Source organism: Piliocolobus tephrosceles, chromosome 14 (assembly GCF_002776525.5).
Source record: "Piliocolobus tephrosceles isolate RC106 chromosome 14, ASM277652v3, whole genome shotgun sequence".
Classification (NCBI taxonomy): Eukaryota; Metazoa; Chordata; class Mammalia; order Primates; family Cercopithecidae; genus Piliocolobus; species Piliocolobus tephrosceles.
In genome coordinates this window covers 523419-537977 of record NC_045447.1, presented here as the reverse complement: position 1 = coordinate 537977, position 14559 = coordinate 523419, and the positions used below count along the sequence as shown (strand labels likewise).

The window sequence follows — 14559 nt, the reverse complement described above, 5'->3', positions numbered from 1 at the left end:
CACCCTCTTCCATGCTTGTCACCGTCATCCCCTCCTACACATCTCACCCTCATCCTCCCCCACGCCTCTCACCCTTGTTTCCTCCCACACCTCTCACGCTTGTCCCCTTCCATATATTGCTTTGCCATCAGTGTGTCGTCTTTGGGGAAATGTCTTTCAGACTTTTGCTTATTTTATAATTACATTGTTTTGTTAGCTTTGAGAGTTCGTATATGAGCGTTTGTCAGATATGTGGTTTCCAGTATTTTCTGCTGGTCTGAAGCTTCTCTTCTGTCTCTCCAAATTTCTTTCACAGAGCAAAGGTGTTTCATTTTGATGAAGCCCAGTTGATCAGTTTTCTCCTGTGGATTGTGCTATTGGTGTTGTGCGTGAGAACTCTTCACCTAGCCCTAGATAGCAATTTCTCTAATTTTTTTTAGTTTTGTGTGAACTTTAAATCTGTGATCCATTTTGAGTTAATGTTTGTATAAAGTCTGAGGCTTGAGCTGAGGTTGAATTTATTTTTGCCTGTGGATGGCGCACCAGTCACAGTTTTAAAACCCATTAGAAACTGTGCATCTTTCATCTCCCTGAAGTTTTATTACAGTCCTACTTCCAGGATTTTATTCTGATATATGTTTATTCGTGAGGATCTTTTATTGTCATCCTATCACATTCCTGTAGGAAAAAAAAGCAATTTGAAATTTAAAAAAAAATTGTCCGACCATGAGGCTTATTTAAGTGATCGCTTTGTTTTAGATTAAGTTGCTACAATAATTAAAGTCTGATTACGACACGTCATTTGGTTGAAAACTGCTGTACATTCACAGGCGGGTCAGTTGTAGGAAGAGAGAACCTGAGTGTTCTGAGGCTTCGGGACCTGGTTTGCTGAAGATCCTCCACGGCGTCTCTGCACCCTGGACAACTTGCTCTGCTCCTAGGGGAGCCTGTGGGAGAAGGAGGGGATGGGCTGAGCCAGGGCAGGGCTGTGTCTGTGGGCCCCACGGAGGTGGTGCGGCAGAGATGGTGGGTGGGTGGGTGCCCCCCTGCACCTGGGGTGTGCACTGTGTCTGTGGGCCCCACGGAGGTGGTGCAGCAGAGATGGTGGGTGGGTGGGTGCCCCCCGTGCCTGGGGTGTGCTCTGTGTCTGTGGTTCTGGGCCTGGCCTCTCCACCCTTCAGTCAGGATTTCCTGCCACCCCAAACCCAATTTAGTCTTGTTTGGTGTTTTTAAAAACCAGAATTTATTGAAAATTATGTTTTAAAAAGTTATTCCAGTGATAAAATGAATGTTGCAGTCTTTGTTAATAAATACGAATATTCTCGTAAAAGTTTAAACATGAAGGTGTTGTCACGGCTGCAGTCTCAGTCTCACTATCCCGTGGCGAGAACCAAGGGATTTGGACCCTGTGTCTGGCGTTGATCCCCATCATAAAGATCCTCAGAGCGAGGCCTGCTCACTGGCAGGTTCACCATTGTTAGAGCAAAGAAAGCGGAAGCCACCGGAAGGGAACATTTTTTTCTACATGGAAATGGTTGTTACTGTGGCCTGGTTGGCAGCTCCATTTCCCTGATTGAGTTGTGCCCACTCCCGGAGGCATCAGCATGGGGCCCCTTGTTTTCCTGTGTGTGTGTTTCCACACCTCCCCTCCTGGTACCCACTCTAGGCTCCAGGTGCTGGGAGAGAGGTGGTGCCTGTCAGTCCGCACTGGAGGTGGCTCTTGGCAATTAGGTGAAGAAGTGCTACCACGTGTCCCACTGTGAGGCTCACACTGGTGCAGAGCCCCCACCACCGCCCCCCGCCCCACCACCAGGAGGGAGGAGCCTCAGGGAGGGGGTCTCCCCGCCCCCTAGGAGGGAAGAGCCTGGGGGATGGGCCCCCCCAGGAGGGAAGAGCCTCAGCGAAGGGGCCCCTCCCATCCCCCCAGGAGGGAAGAGCCTCAGGGATGGGCACCCCTCGCCCCCCCCAGGAGGGAAGAACCTTCGGGAGGGGAACTCCCTGCCCCCCCAGAAGGGAAGAGCCTCAGTGAAGGGGTCCCTCCGCCCCCCAGGAGGGAAGAGCCTTAGGGAAGGGCTGCCCTCCCAGAGCCAGGCCATGTGAAGATGGGCCAGCCGCTGGCCGCACTGCCTCCATGGCTAGGTCTTCACTTTCCTTGTGCTTTGTTAGATAAGAGTCCCAGCAAAATCTAAATCTAGAATCCTCACTTCGGTTAAGCTGTTCTTAGTCTTACTGTTGAGATTTTTGAAAATAACCTTTTAAATTAAAGAATAGGTTGTGTACCTCGACAAGAATTAGCCTCCTATGGCTATTTCCTCTTCAGAGTTTGTTTTTGTACCTTCATTGATATGTACTTTGAAAGTGCATTTTGTGTTTGTAAGCACCAGCTGAGGGGGATGGCCACATGAACCAAGCAGCCTGCACGGTGGTTTGTAGGTGACCTAAAAGAGGACTGACTTCTGAGTTCTAACAGTGACTTCATTGCAGTCAAACCTGGTGTACTGGAGAAAGACCAAGACACTTTGTAAAGCAGACGTGTGGCATTCGTGTGGCTTTCAAACAGTGTTCCATGTGCGAAGTGCATTCATTAGTGGACATGGCAGGAGGAGCTGTCGTATCTGAACTGTGCTTTGGAGGGAGGAGAGCATTCATCCCTCAGGGAAAAAGTAAGGGCATCCCAGGGGTGGAGGTACATTCCAAGAGGAAATCACTGAATGTGGCAAACAGGGTTGCTGAGCTGGACAGGTCTCCGTGGGGAGAAGCAACCAAAAACTCCAGAGAGCTGTGGTCACTGGAATGTGAATCCAGGGCAGGTTCCCCAGTAGGGAGCCCAGGTGGTTCTGTCTGTTCTGGACATCAGTGGGGTGTCTGGCAGCTTAGTGTGGGCTCAGTGAGAAGCTTTGCAAGTACCACATGGCAGCAAGATGCGCTCGAGAGACAGGGAAGGAGGGAGGGAAACAGACACAGACACAGTGCGCCTGTGGGACAGAGAGAGGCGGAGACGGTGAGGTCATGAGAGCCAGCCCCAAGAGCACGTGCTCCCCTGTGCCTTCCAGCTCGCCCTGGCACACCCCTCATCTCCCATCCAAGCCAGGTGCTACCCTCTTCTGCTCCGTGTGCTCTTACCTGGAACTCTCGCTCTGCCTCCCTGCCTCACCTGTAATCTCTGCAAGCACCTCCTGAATCCCTCAGAGACGTCTCTGCAGCCACATGTTCACCCATGCCACGGACCCACCGAGTATTTCGAGTTACCATTACTTATGACCTTGTTCACTTCTCCCTGACCTTGACTCTAGTTGATGCAGGTGCCTTGTCGTGTGTGTGTGTGTTTGTGTGTGTGTGGTAAAACACATCACATCAAACATAACCATTTTTAAGCGAACAGCTCAGTGCATCAGGCACATTCACATTGCTGCGCAGCCATCACCACCCTCCATCTCTGGAACTTCCCAAACTGAAGCTCTGTCTCCTTTCAACACTGACTTCCCATCCCTCTCTCCCAGCCCCTGGCAATGCCATTCTACTTTCTGTGTCCATCAGTCTGACGACTCTAGGGACCTCGTGTAAGTGGGATCGTACAACGTTTGTCCTTTTGTGGCTGACTTATTTCATTCAGCACAGTGTCCCCGAGGCTCATCCACGCTGCAGCGCGGGCCCCAGCTTCGCCGCTTCTCAGGCTGAGTCACACATCACTGTGTTTTGCACACGACACTTCTGATCCATGCGCCCGACAACCGGCCCTTGGGTGGCTTCCCCCTTTTGGCTGCTGTGGTTGATGCTGTTATCAACGTGGGTGTACAAACATCTCTTCAAGACTCTGCTTTCAGGGCTTCTGGGGCACAGGCCCAGTAGTGGAATTGCTGGATCACATGGTAGTTCCATACTTAATTTTTTTGAGTTTTTCGCAGTGGTCACACCATTCCACATTCCTACCAGCAGTGCACAAGGGTTCCCATTTCTCCAGTTCTCACAACACTATTTTCTATTCTTTCCTGGTAGCCATCCATGGTACTCAACGAGGTCTGGATACGTATTTCCCTAACGAGGTTAAGCATTCTTTTTTCCTAGTGTGTGAATGGGACTCACCTGGTTTGGATATGCATTTCCCTAATGAGGTTAAGCATCTTGTCATGTGTTCATCAGCCATTTGTATGTCTTCCTTGAAGAAATGTGTCTTCACGTCTTTTGCCCATTTTTTAATCTGGTTGTTTTTTATTGTTGTAAGACTTTTTCATATATTCTGGATAATAATTGCTGATGGATTTGCAGATGTTTCCCACATTCCATAGCATGCTTTTTTCACTGTTAACTGTGTCCTTTGATGCACATAAATTTTAAGTTTTAGAAATTTTTCTTTGTAGAGACAGGGTCTTGCTATGTTGCCCAGACTCATCTTGAATTCCTGGCCTCAAGTGATCCTTCCCCCTTGGCCTCCCAAAGTGCTGGAAGTACAGGTGTGAGCCACCGCACCTGGCCCAGAAATTTTAACTTTGATTAAGTCCAGTTTGTCTGTTTTTCCTTTGTTGCCTGTACTTTTGGTTTCATGTCTAAGAAATAATTGCCAGATCCAAATGTTGGGAAGCTTTCCACCTGTTTTCTGTAAGAGTTTTATGGTTTTAGGTTTTGTAGTTAGGTCTGTGGTCTGTCTTGGGTTAATTTTTTTTTTTTTTTCATTAAAAGTCATGTTTACTTATCTAGCACCATAATTCCAGTCTTAGAACCTCCCATGCAGTTGGAAAGGGAATATGGGAAGAGGTGAGTATGTTGGAAATGTAGGGTAGTTCTCAAATTGGGGCCCCATTTTGCTTGCTCTAAGCAAAAAACACAGGGTCTAGCAAAGAAGAGAAGTGCTGAGGCTGGAGACGAAAACAAAAGCTTTTGGTTCAGATGGTAAAGGAGGCCCTCAAGAGCAGTAGAATCAGTGTATCCCGAAGGCAGTGCTGGAGGCAGTCTCATGCACTAGGGGGTTTCTTCTTGGCATCCAAGTCCTTTTTAATGTCTTCAAGTTTTTTAGCCAGGTTTGGTATGTCAGAGTTCTGAGCCAGATACATTCCAACCACGTTGCCCAATGTAAATCCAAGCAGGAACTGGAGCATGATGTCGGTGGGGAGGGCGAGGAGGGCACGAAGGCGGGTTAATTTTTATATATGGTTTAGAAAAGGGTCCAGCTCCGTTCTTTTTCATGTGACATTCAGTTCTGCCAGTGCCATCTCCTGAAGAATGCCCTATCTTTTAACACTTTTTACTGTGTATTGCACAGTTAAGTGTGGTTCAATTCAAATCAATTGAATTAGATTTAACGTTACAGTATCACAGGTCTGTAGGTGATGAGGGGAGCAGACAGAGAGTGGAGGTTCAGTTGTGTCTGTGCCTTCTGCAATGAAGGAAGTACTGGGAGTCTGCTGTCGGTATCACAGCCCTGCCCTGCAGGCTGAGACAAGGCAGATTTAGGAGATCAGTGAGACTGAGTAAAATACCATTTTAACACACAACATAGTTACCTACTGTGGGATAAATACCATTGGGGATGTTGCAAACATAATGTTTAGCCACGATAAACTGGGAAAGCAGTTTTTGAGAAGTTTCGATGCTGCCCATTTTGGGTATTTTTTAGGTTGGTAAATGTATTACCTAAGTCAGGGGTTGGAACATTTTTTTCTGCAGACAGAGAACCAGCTAGAAAATGTTTCAGGTTTTGTGGACCACATGTGGTCACTGCTCCTCCTCCTCCTCGTTCCTCCTTCTGACCTTTAGCCCTGTAAATGCTGTTCTTAGCGTGGGCCGTGGTTTGTAGATGCTGACCTAACCCATCTGAGGGGCAATGAGGCACACACGTCTTAGTGGCAGGTGCTTTTGTGAGGACAGCCGTGCTGTTTCCGCTTGCAGACTTTCTCCTCTCTCCATTGTATCTCATCTTTCAGTTGTGGGGAATTAATGGGGAGAGGAACTGTGATTTTGGTTGCATGTTATTTCAATGACCATCTGCTTATGCAGTTACAGTTATTCACTGTCTTTGTTTTGAAGCATGCAGCCAGTAAAGATCCCAGAGAAGTTCGAGAAGCTAGAGATCATAAGGAACCAAAAGAGGACATCAACAAAAACATTTCTGACTTTGGACGACAGCAGCTTTTACCCCCCTTCCCATCCCTTCATCAGTCGCTACCTCAGAACCAATGCTACATGGCCACCACAAAATCACAGACAGGTAAAAGGGAGACCCAGCAACTGTCTTTGCTCTTTGAATGTATGTTTCAAGCCTGCCCCTTGCCAGGTGAGAGTTCTGTTTGACTGTAAGTGCCTGTGCTGCTCTTGATGAATGACTGTTGACGTCAGCCGGCCCTCCCGTGCTCGCCTGTGTGCCTGAGGAGGCACACCTGACGTCTGCTCTGAAGCCTTGGCTCAGGCCGGCATTGATTTCCTAGCTTGTTAACATTCTCAAGATGAAGACTGTTTTCTTTACTAGTATCTTACTCACTTGGTCTCTGTGGGGAGAAGACCCTGGAGTTGGAAGCTTTCCTGGTTTGTAGGTGAAGTGCCTTTGGAAATGCTGGGGTGTGCTGGGGAAGCCCCTGCCCAGGGTGAGGACCACCGCCCACTCCAGCTGCTCTGCCACCGGCCACCTCGCTCTGGGCATGCTCCTCACTCTCCTGGGCTGACTGCTTCTGTGGCCAGTTCTGGGAGTGGATGAACGTTTGATTCCTTACCGGGGACCTTCTGTGGGAGGTGCTGGGAGGGCGCCGGGACGTCAGAGTGAGCGACGCGTCAGGGTTCCCTGGGCTTTCAAACCTCCTCAGCTTCTGGGATGGAATACGTGCGTTTGGCGCCGTCCTGGAGAGATGCAAGGCCCTTCTTGCCGGCCCTCGTGAATGCTGCTGCCGCCGGCAAGGCTTCACTTGAGGAGGATCACCTGGCCACAGGTGTCTGTCTTTTTCTGGACTTTAAAAATACTTTTTATTGGCTGGGCGCAGTGGCTCATGCCTGTAATCCCAGCACTTTGGGAGGCTGAGGCGGGTGGATCATGAGGTCAGGATATCGAGACCTTCCTGGCTAACACGGTGAAACCCCATCTCTACTAAAAATACAAAAAATTAGCTGGGCGTGGTGGCGGGCCCCTGTAGTTCCAGCTTCTTGGGAGGCTGAGGCAGGAGAATGGCGTGAACCCGGGAGGCGGAACTTGCAGTGAGCCGAGATCGCACCACTGCACTCCAGCCTGGGCGACCTAGCGAGACTCCATCTCAAAAAAAAAAAAAAATTTTTTTTTAAATTTAAGTATTTTCAGACCTCCAGCAAAGTTGCAGAAATTCTACAGATAAGTCCTGTGTACCCTTTACTCATTTTACCACATGACACAATCTCGGCCCCTAGTATTTAGGAAATACTCGCCCCCTAGTATTTAGGAAATAACTAATGTTATTTATTATTTATAATAAATAACACAGACACCCCGGTGAGGAAGCGTCCCGCGATGCTTGTCTCTAATCTCAGTGTCCCGTTCCGCAGTTCCCATGCCTGAGTGTCCTTTAGGGCAAAGGACAAATAAAATCTAGTCCTGGAGCCTTGAGCACCTGCGTTGTGTCTTGTTAGTTTCCTTTGATCTGACGCATTGTCAGCCTTCTTTGTCTTTCTTAACCGTGGCATTTTGAGTACAGGCCAGGTGTTTCATAGAATGTGTCTGATGGAGGTTTGCCCAGCATTTCCCAGGATTGGGTGCAGGTCGTGGAGTGATGCAGGTGACTGACAAGTGTCCTTAGGAATTGAATTTTGGTGGCTTTTTGTCCTTTTCTGCTGCTGGAGTCTGCAGATCCCTCCATCTTAAAGTTACTGCTCCCCAGATTGCAAGCATGTCTTGTGGGGAGAGACCCTAAGGTGTTGCAGGTACCTCCCATCACATCCCACCAGGGGCTTCAGCATCTGCCATGACCCACGCTCAACTCATACTGCACGGTGGGTGCCAAATGGTGGTTTTCCAACTCCATCATTTCCTCCTGATATTTCAGTTTCTACTGTAAGGAGGTGCTTCACTTTCCTGTCCATCCACACAGTTATCTGTTCATTTATTCTTTAAAAAAAGAAAAAAAAACTTAAAAAAAAAAATAGAGATGGGGGTCTTGCTATGTTGCTCAGGCTGGTCTTGAACTCTTGGGGGCTCAGGCAATCCTCCTGCCTTGGCCTCCCAAAGTACTAGGATTATAGGCGTGAGCCATCACCCCCGGCCTATTTAAGTACTGACTTATGGACTCTTATTTGAGTCTCTGGACTGTAATCCATTCCTATCCTTATTTATTTTGTTGCTCAAATTGTTCTAAGTTTGTCCGGTGGGGTCCCCCTAGGCTGGTTCTGAGTCCTGGGGCGACGCCCACCTCTTCATGAAGACCTTCCCAATTCACTGGATGGTCTGCTTGCCTTGTCCCTGCCCAGTGCCAGAATCGGCTTTCTCCAGGGAGCCCTGGTTCTTTTCATTGGAAGTTAGAAAACAAAATCAGTCATGTGCTGCCCTCACCATCAACTTTTTTGCTATTTGACTTAATTTTGTTTGAACAGTTAAACTTGTTGTTTTGCAAAACTATGGAGTTATGCTCACGTATATTAGGACGTACAAGTAATGTCTGAAGTGTTGTTAAAGTGTCGAGATTTTCTTTTCCTATTTTAGCTTTATTATATCATCATCTTTTAAAAAGAGCTTTCTAAAAACAAAGTACCCAGTGTGTTTAGCAGGCCCCAGTTTACCCTTCCACAGCCCCCTTCCTCCACTACCCCTTCCTTATCCGTAACCTGGAAGTGGGTTACCATCAGCAAGTTACCTGAGGACAGTGTATAAAACGGCCTGAGCCATGGAGGAGATGTGCTCGGCAGTTAGCTGCCTGCTTTGATCCAGTGGTTAAGATACTCAGCCTCAGCTGCTTCCGTGTGTTGTCACCCCAGGGCTTCCGGAGTGGGCATGAAGGAACAGTTTCTGTGCTAGAACGTGTTTCCTAGAGAGGAGCATGGCACGCACAGCTGCCTTATCTTGTGGTGGCCGTCAGTGCCCCTTTCTACATGGCTGGGAAGACAGGAGTGCGGATGGAGGAGTCCCTTGTCAAGTGTCCGGGGACCGGGGTGCAGAGTCCACTTATCGGGATGGCAGAGAGAGACAAAGGCCTTTTACAACAGTGTCCATACAGAGCAGGAATCTGGGTAGGTTCTGTCCTGTTGTCACAGGATCCCTTGAGTGTCACTTTGCCAGCCGTAAACCTCTGTGGCCAGCGGCGCCTCTGCTTGAGTTCCACTCGCATCTGCTGGGCTCATTCTGCCCACTCGGCCCAGCAGGCTGTACTCGGCTCATGCTACCGGCCCAGGTCCCACACCTTCTGAGGGCAAGCCGGGAGTGGAGCAGCGAGGTGTGTGTTGGTGAGCAAGCGTGGCGTGGGGCCACTGTGCAGCCAGGCTTGCTTGGCTGCTGTGGCGGGGCAGGCAGCTCCAGGCTCTGGCTCTGTGCAGAGCTTTGGCTGGCTGAGGCATACTGCAAGCAGTTCACGCTGCAAGCGCTGGCGTCTGGATGAGGGGAACCCGGTGCTGCCCCAAAACTTGGAGTCACCAGCAACTGCGGAGCCCCAAGGGGATGGGGTGGGAGAATGTTCTATGGCTCTATCGCTCTCGCCACCCACAGTACGGGCTGGGGTGTGTTTTCAGCTCGTCCAGTTCTGCCGCTTTCGCTCTCACCTGCAGCTCCCAGGAGGGCCTGGCTCCACCGCCGCTCGCCATCACACGTGGCAGCCGCCGACACCAGCGGAGGGCAGGAGGGCTGTAGTGTTACAGCTCTGGCTTGAGGAATCCCAAGGTTTGGGTCCCCAGAAGGATCACCGCTCTTCACTCCCCGTTCAGCGAACGGGAGCGTGTCACTGCCGGCAGCTCAGTGAGTCGGCCAGGAACCTGTTACAGCCCTTTCTGCAGCCGCTGTTGGGTGGGTCCCGAGTTCCTGTCCTGTGTCCATGGACAACTGGAAGGGGAGCTAGGTGGAGAAGAGTTTTATTGAGCAACAGAACAGCTCTCAGCGGAGAGGAGCCCCAAAGTGAGTAGCTGCTTCTGGCAGGCAGGCAGCCCTGCAGTGTGACCGCGTCTGGGGGTTTCTGTGGGACCGGAATGGAGGACGTGCGTGCTGATTGGTCCATATGTGGGCCCAGAATGGAGGATGTGCGTGCTGATTGGTCCATATGTGGGCCCGGAATGAGAAAGTGCGTGCTGATTGGTCCATGCGCGGGCCTGGAAAAAACACCATTTGATTAGCCAAAAGGCCTCAAGGAAGTTCTCACTCCAGGTTGTGGATTCTGTCGGGAACTGGCAGCCCAGTTTTTAGGCTTCAGGCTGCCTTTGACTTGAAGGTCAGGTTTCACCAGGCTCCTGTCTGCCTCAGAATTTGTCTGCCCTTATCACTTTTATTTCTTCAACTCTCACTCCATGGCCTGCCATTCCTTGTTGCCTCCCTGTGGAAGGGGTGTTGGAGCCAGGTTATCAAAGAAAGGCTGAGATTTCCTGTCATGTCGTTCTGTTAATTTTTAATTACTGTGGCGATGATCACAGACGGTTCCACTCTTTCCCTCCTGCTGCCCCCTTAAGTTTACCACAGGCAGGCAGGAAGAGCAGAGTCGCATGTTGGTTTCAGCGTGCATGGTACCGCTGAAGTCATAGCAGAGCCCGTGCGTGTAGCTCCTTCCCATGGGCAGCTGTAATTCTTAGTTTTAGATGGAGGGTGGCTGTGACTCTGTTCGACCTGTTCTGCACCCTCCACTCTGCAGTATCAGAAATGAAAGATCTGTGCTGTGCAAGAAGGTTGGGAACATGTGTTTGTGTGACAGCCCCAGGCTGGTGAGGGCTGTGCTGACTCGGGATCTCAGACACCCAGCATTGTTTTAGTGAGCATTCATTCTTTTTACAGAGTGGACTGGTATCTTTGTTAGCAGCTTGTTCTGTATCTCTCCAACGTGTAGCGGTTCACGATTAAAACATGACCCTCACAGCACCAAAAGCTGATTTCAGAGAATTCTAGAAAGATAGTGGGGCAGGAAGACCCGGAATTCACCTCCTCACCTAGACAGCAGTTCCCCTGGCAGAGTCTGGCTGATGGAACTGTTTGGGACTCTGGAGTCTACTGAAGGTTTGCAGCTTCTAGACGGGAGGCTGGGATGTTAATTTCAGTCAGTTTCAGCTCTACTGCCCACTCCCTTCCTCAGCCCTCTGGTGCAGGGTGTGCGGTGTTCCTGGAACAGTGTACATGCAGCTTGTGGGAGCCAGGGTGGGCAAAGAGGGCCTTGTCCCCAGGGGCGTACAGAGAGGCCCTCTCATCCGGTTGCAAGCCTTTCTTCCATGAGATGTCCGAGAGATCTAATGGGCCAGTACTCTTTTTGTCTCCCCAGTTCATTTTCATTGTTTTCTCCTTTTGGGAGCCAGACATTAAAGACCAGGACATTCAGAAGCAACTGTGTATATGGGGTAAATTACAAAGTGACTGCATGTGCCCAGAGAAAGGCACAAGCTAAGGAAAGACATGAGAAAACCTTAAGTTTAAATCTCTGGCTCACCCTCCTCATAGAGACAGCCTACAGCTATAAAAAATGACAACAACAGAAACACCACAAAACCAGGAACAGCAACAAAACAGTAAATGCTGGAAAAGGAGGAGAATCTGCTTTTCAGAGTTTCTACATTATTGGATTCAAATGTCCAGTTTTCAATATAGAATTACAAGGCATACAAAGAAACAGGAAGGTATGGCCCAATCAGATGAAAAAAATAAGTCAACAGAAACTGTTCCCAGAAAACATCTGATGCCAGAACTACCAGACAGAGACTTTAAAATAACCATCTTAAATATGCTCAGAAACTAAAGGAATTTATGGAGAGAGTCAAGAAAATGATGTATGATCAAAATGGAAATACCAATAAAGAGCTAGAAAACCTAAAAAGGAACCAAAAGAAATTCTGGAGCTAAAAAGTATAATAAGTGAAATGAAAAACTCACTAAAGGAAATCAAAGGCAGATCTGAATAGACAGAAGAAAGAGAGAGCAAACTTGAAGATAGGACAGTGAAAATCATCAAGTCTGAGAAGCAGACAAAAAGGCCGAAGGAAAGTGAGCAGAGCTGAGGGGCCTGTGGGCGTCATCAAGGGGACCAAGTAGGGATTGTGGGAGTACAGAGAAGAGAGTAAGAAAAGGCTGGAGAGAATATCTGATGAAACCCATGAATATGAACACCCAGGGGGCTTGGTGAAGTCCAGTAAGACGAACTCAAAGAGACCCGCACTAGGCACATTATACTTGAGACACTTCTGTGGAAAGACAAAGAGAATCTTGAAAGCAGATGAGAGAAGAGACTCCTCACATACACGTTTCCTCAGTGAGATCGTTGGCAGATTTCTCATCAGAAGCTTTGGGGGACAGAATATATCATTGGTATATGGAGTGATAAAAGAAAAAAATCTTTCAACCAAGTATCCATATCCATGGAAACTGTCCTTTAAGAGTGCGGGAGAAATTAAGATATTCTCAGATAAACAAAATCTGAGGGAGTTTCTTACCACCTGACCTGGACCTGCAAAGACATACTTAAAGGAGGCTAGCAGGTTGAAAAGAAAGGACACTAGACAGTAACTTGAAGCCATATGAGAAGTAAAGACATGGGCAGTTTTAAAAGCTAGTATTGTAACAATGGTTTTTGTTTTCTATAAGATCTAAGAGACGAATACGTTTAAAAAATTAGTCTGCAAGCTAGTATCATTGCAACTTTAGTTTGTAACTCCACATTTTTCCTACATAACTTAAGAGACTAATGCATTTAAACGAATTGTTTATGTTTCGGGACACAGCATGAATAAATATGTCGTTTTGTGACATCAGCAAATGAAAGGGGTGGGAACAGATACGCAAAGGAGCAGAGTTTTTCTGTGTTACTGAAGTTAAGCTGGTATAAATTTAAATTAGAATGTTATAACTTTAGGATGTTAAATGTAATCCCCATGGTAACCACAAAGAGAATAGCTACAGAACATGCACAAAAGGAAACGAGAAAAGAATTTAAACATTCCACTATAAAAAATCAGCTAAATATAAAAGAAGACAGTAGTGCAAGAAATGAGGGATGAAAAAAGCTGTAAGGCATGTAGGAAACAGAGCAAAATGACAGAAGTAAATCCTCAGCAGTAGTTGCTTTAAATGTAAATAGATGACACTTTCTAATCAAAAGACAAAGATTGGCAGTGCTGTGGTTTGGATGTGGTTTGTCCACACCAAAGCTCATGTTGAAATTAGATCCCCAATATGACAGTGTTGTGAGGTGGGGCCTACCTGGAGGTGATTGGTCATGTGCATGGATTCCTGATGAGTAGATCAGTGCCCTCCTCCAGGTGAGTGACTTCTCCCTCTCAGGGGAATAGATTAGCTGCCTTGAGAGTGGGTTGTTTGAAAGAATCTGGCTTCCAGGCCAGGCGCAGTGGCTCACGCCTGTAATCCTAGCACTTTGGAAGGCCGAGGCGGGCGGATCACAAGGTCAGGAGATCGAGACCACGGTGAAACCCCGTCTCTACTAAAAATACAAAAAAATTAGCCGGGCGAGGGGGCGGGCGCCTGTGGTCCCAGCTACTTGGGAGGCTGAGGCAGGAGAATGGCAGGAACCCAGGAGGCGGAGCTTGCAGTGAGCCAAGATTGCGTCACTGCACTCCAGCCTGGGCGACAGAGCAAGACTCCGTCTCAAAAAAAAAAAAAAAAAAAAGAATCTGGCTTCCTTGGTTTCTCTGTCTCTTCCTTCTTCTCTTACCATGTAGTCTCTTGCACATACCTGCTCCCTTTCCAATTTCCACCATGAGCCAGAGCATGAAGCCCCCACCAGGTATAGCTGCTCAATATTAAACTTTCCTGCCACCAGACTCAGGAAACAAATCTCTTTATCTTTTATGGCAACACTAAATGGATGAAGGCAGACGCATTAAGAAAAAACAACACATGATCCTACTACATGCTGTCTGTAAGAGACCCACTTTAGATCCAAAGACACAAATAGATTGAAAATAAAAGGATGAAAAAAGGTATTCCATGCAAACAGTAGCCAAAGAGAGCAAGGTGGCTATTCTAGTATCAGACAAAATAGGTTTTTAAATAAAAAAAGGTTACAAGAGATAAAGAAGGACAATATATAGTAATAGAAGTTTCAGTACAATAAGAAGGTATAACAATTACATGTGTAAACATTTACATACCCAACAAATGATAGACCATCAAGATAGAAGAAGTAAAACCAATAGAGCTGAAGGGAGACATAGACAATTCTACAGTAATAGTTGGAGACCTCAGGTTCCACTTATCAATAATGGATAGAATAACCGTATAGCATATAAGAAAGGAAATGGAGGACTTAACAGCATAAACCAACTAGATTTAATGGACATACAGAATACTCTGCCCAACTTTCTAGGATAGACCATACGTTAGGCCACAAACTAAGTCTCATTGTTGATTTTAAAATACAGAGATTTGGGCCGGGTGCGGTGGCTCATGCCTGTAATCCCAGCACTTTGGGTGGCTGACACAGGTGGATCACTTGAGGTCAGGAGTTC

General features: G+C 47.8%; 2 protein-coding genes across 9 annotated transcripts in view; one reads left to right on the top strand and one right to left on the bottom strand.

Moving 5' to 3' along the window:
* Positions 1-14559, top strand: part of EHMT1 (euchromatic histone lysine methyltransferase 1) — a 230451-nt gene that overhangs the window by 115272 nt on the left and 100620 nt on the right. For all 8 annotated transcript variants that reach the window (XR_002734809.1, XM_023227549.1, XM_023227547.1 and 5 more), the window contains one exon: positions 6001-6181. Coding sequence is in view for 7 of the 8 variants with exons in the window: in XM_023227549.1 (XP_023083317.1) it covers positions 6001-6181 (181 nt within the window). In the remaining variant the exon portion in view is untranslated. The remainder of the gene's footprint in view (positions 1-6000; positions 6182-14559) is intronic.
* Positions 4649-5103, bottom strand: LOC113225336 (short transmembrane mitochondrial protein 1-like). Its single transcript, XM_026457479.1, has one exon. The coding sequence runs from the start codon at positions 5070-5072 to the stop codon at positions 4929-4931; it is 144 nt and encodes a 47-aa protein (XP_026313264.1). The 5' UTR covers positions 5073-5103; the 3' UTR covers positions 4649-4928.

Bases quoted from the DNA above. Each gene is read 5' to 3' on its own strand.
- LOC113225336 (XM_026457479.1), bottom strand. From the start codon at position 5,072: ATGCTCCAGTTCCTGCTTGGATTTACATTGGGCAACGTGGTTGGAATG.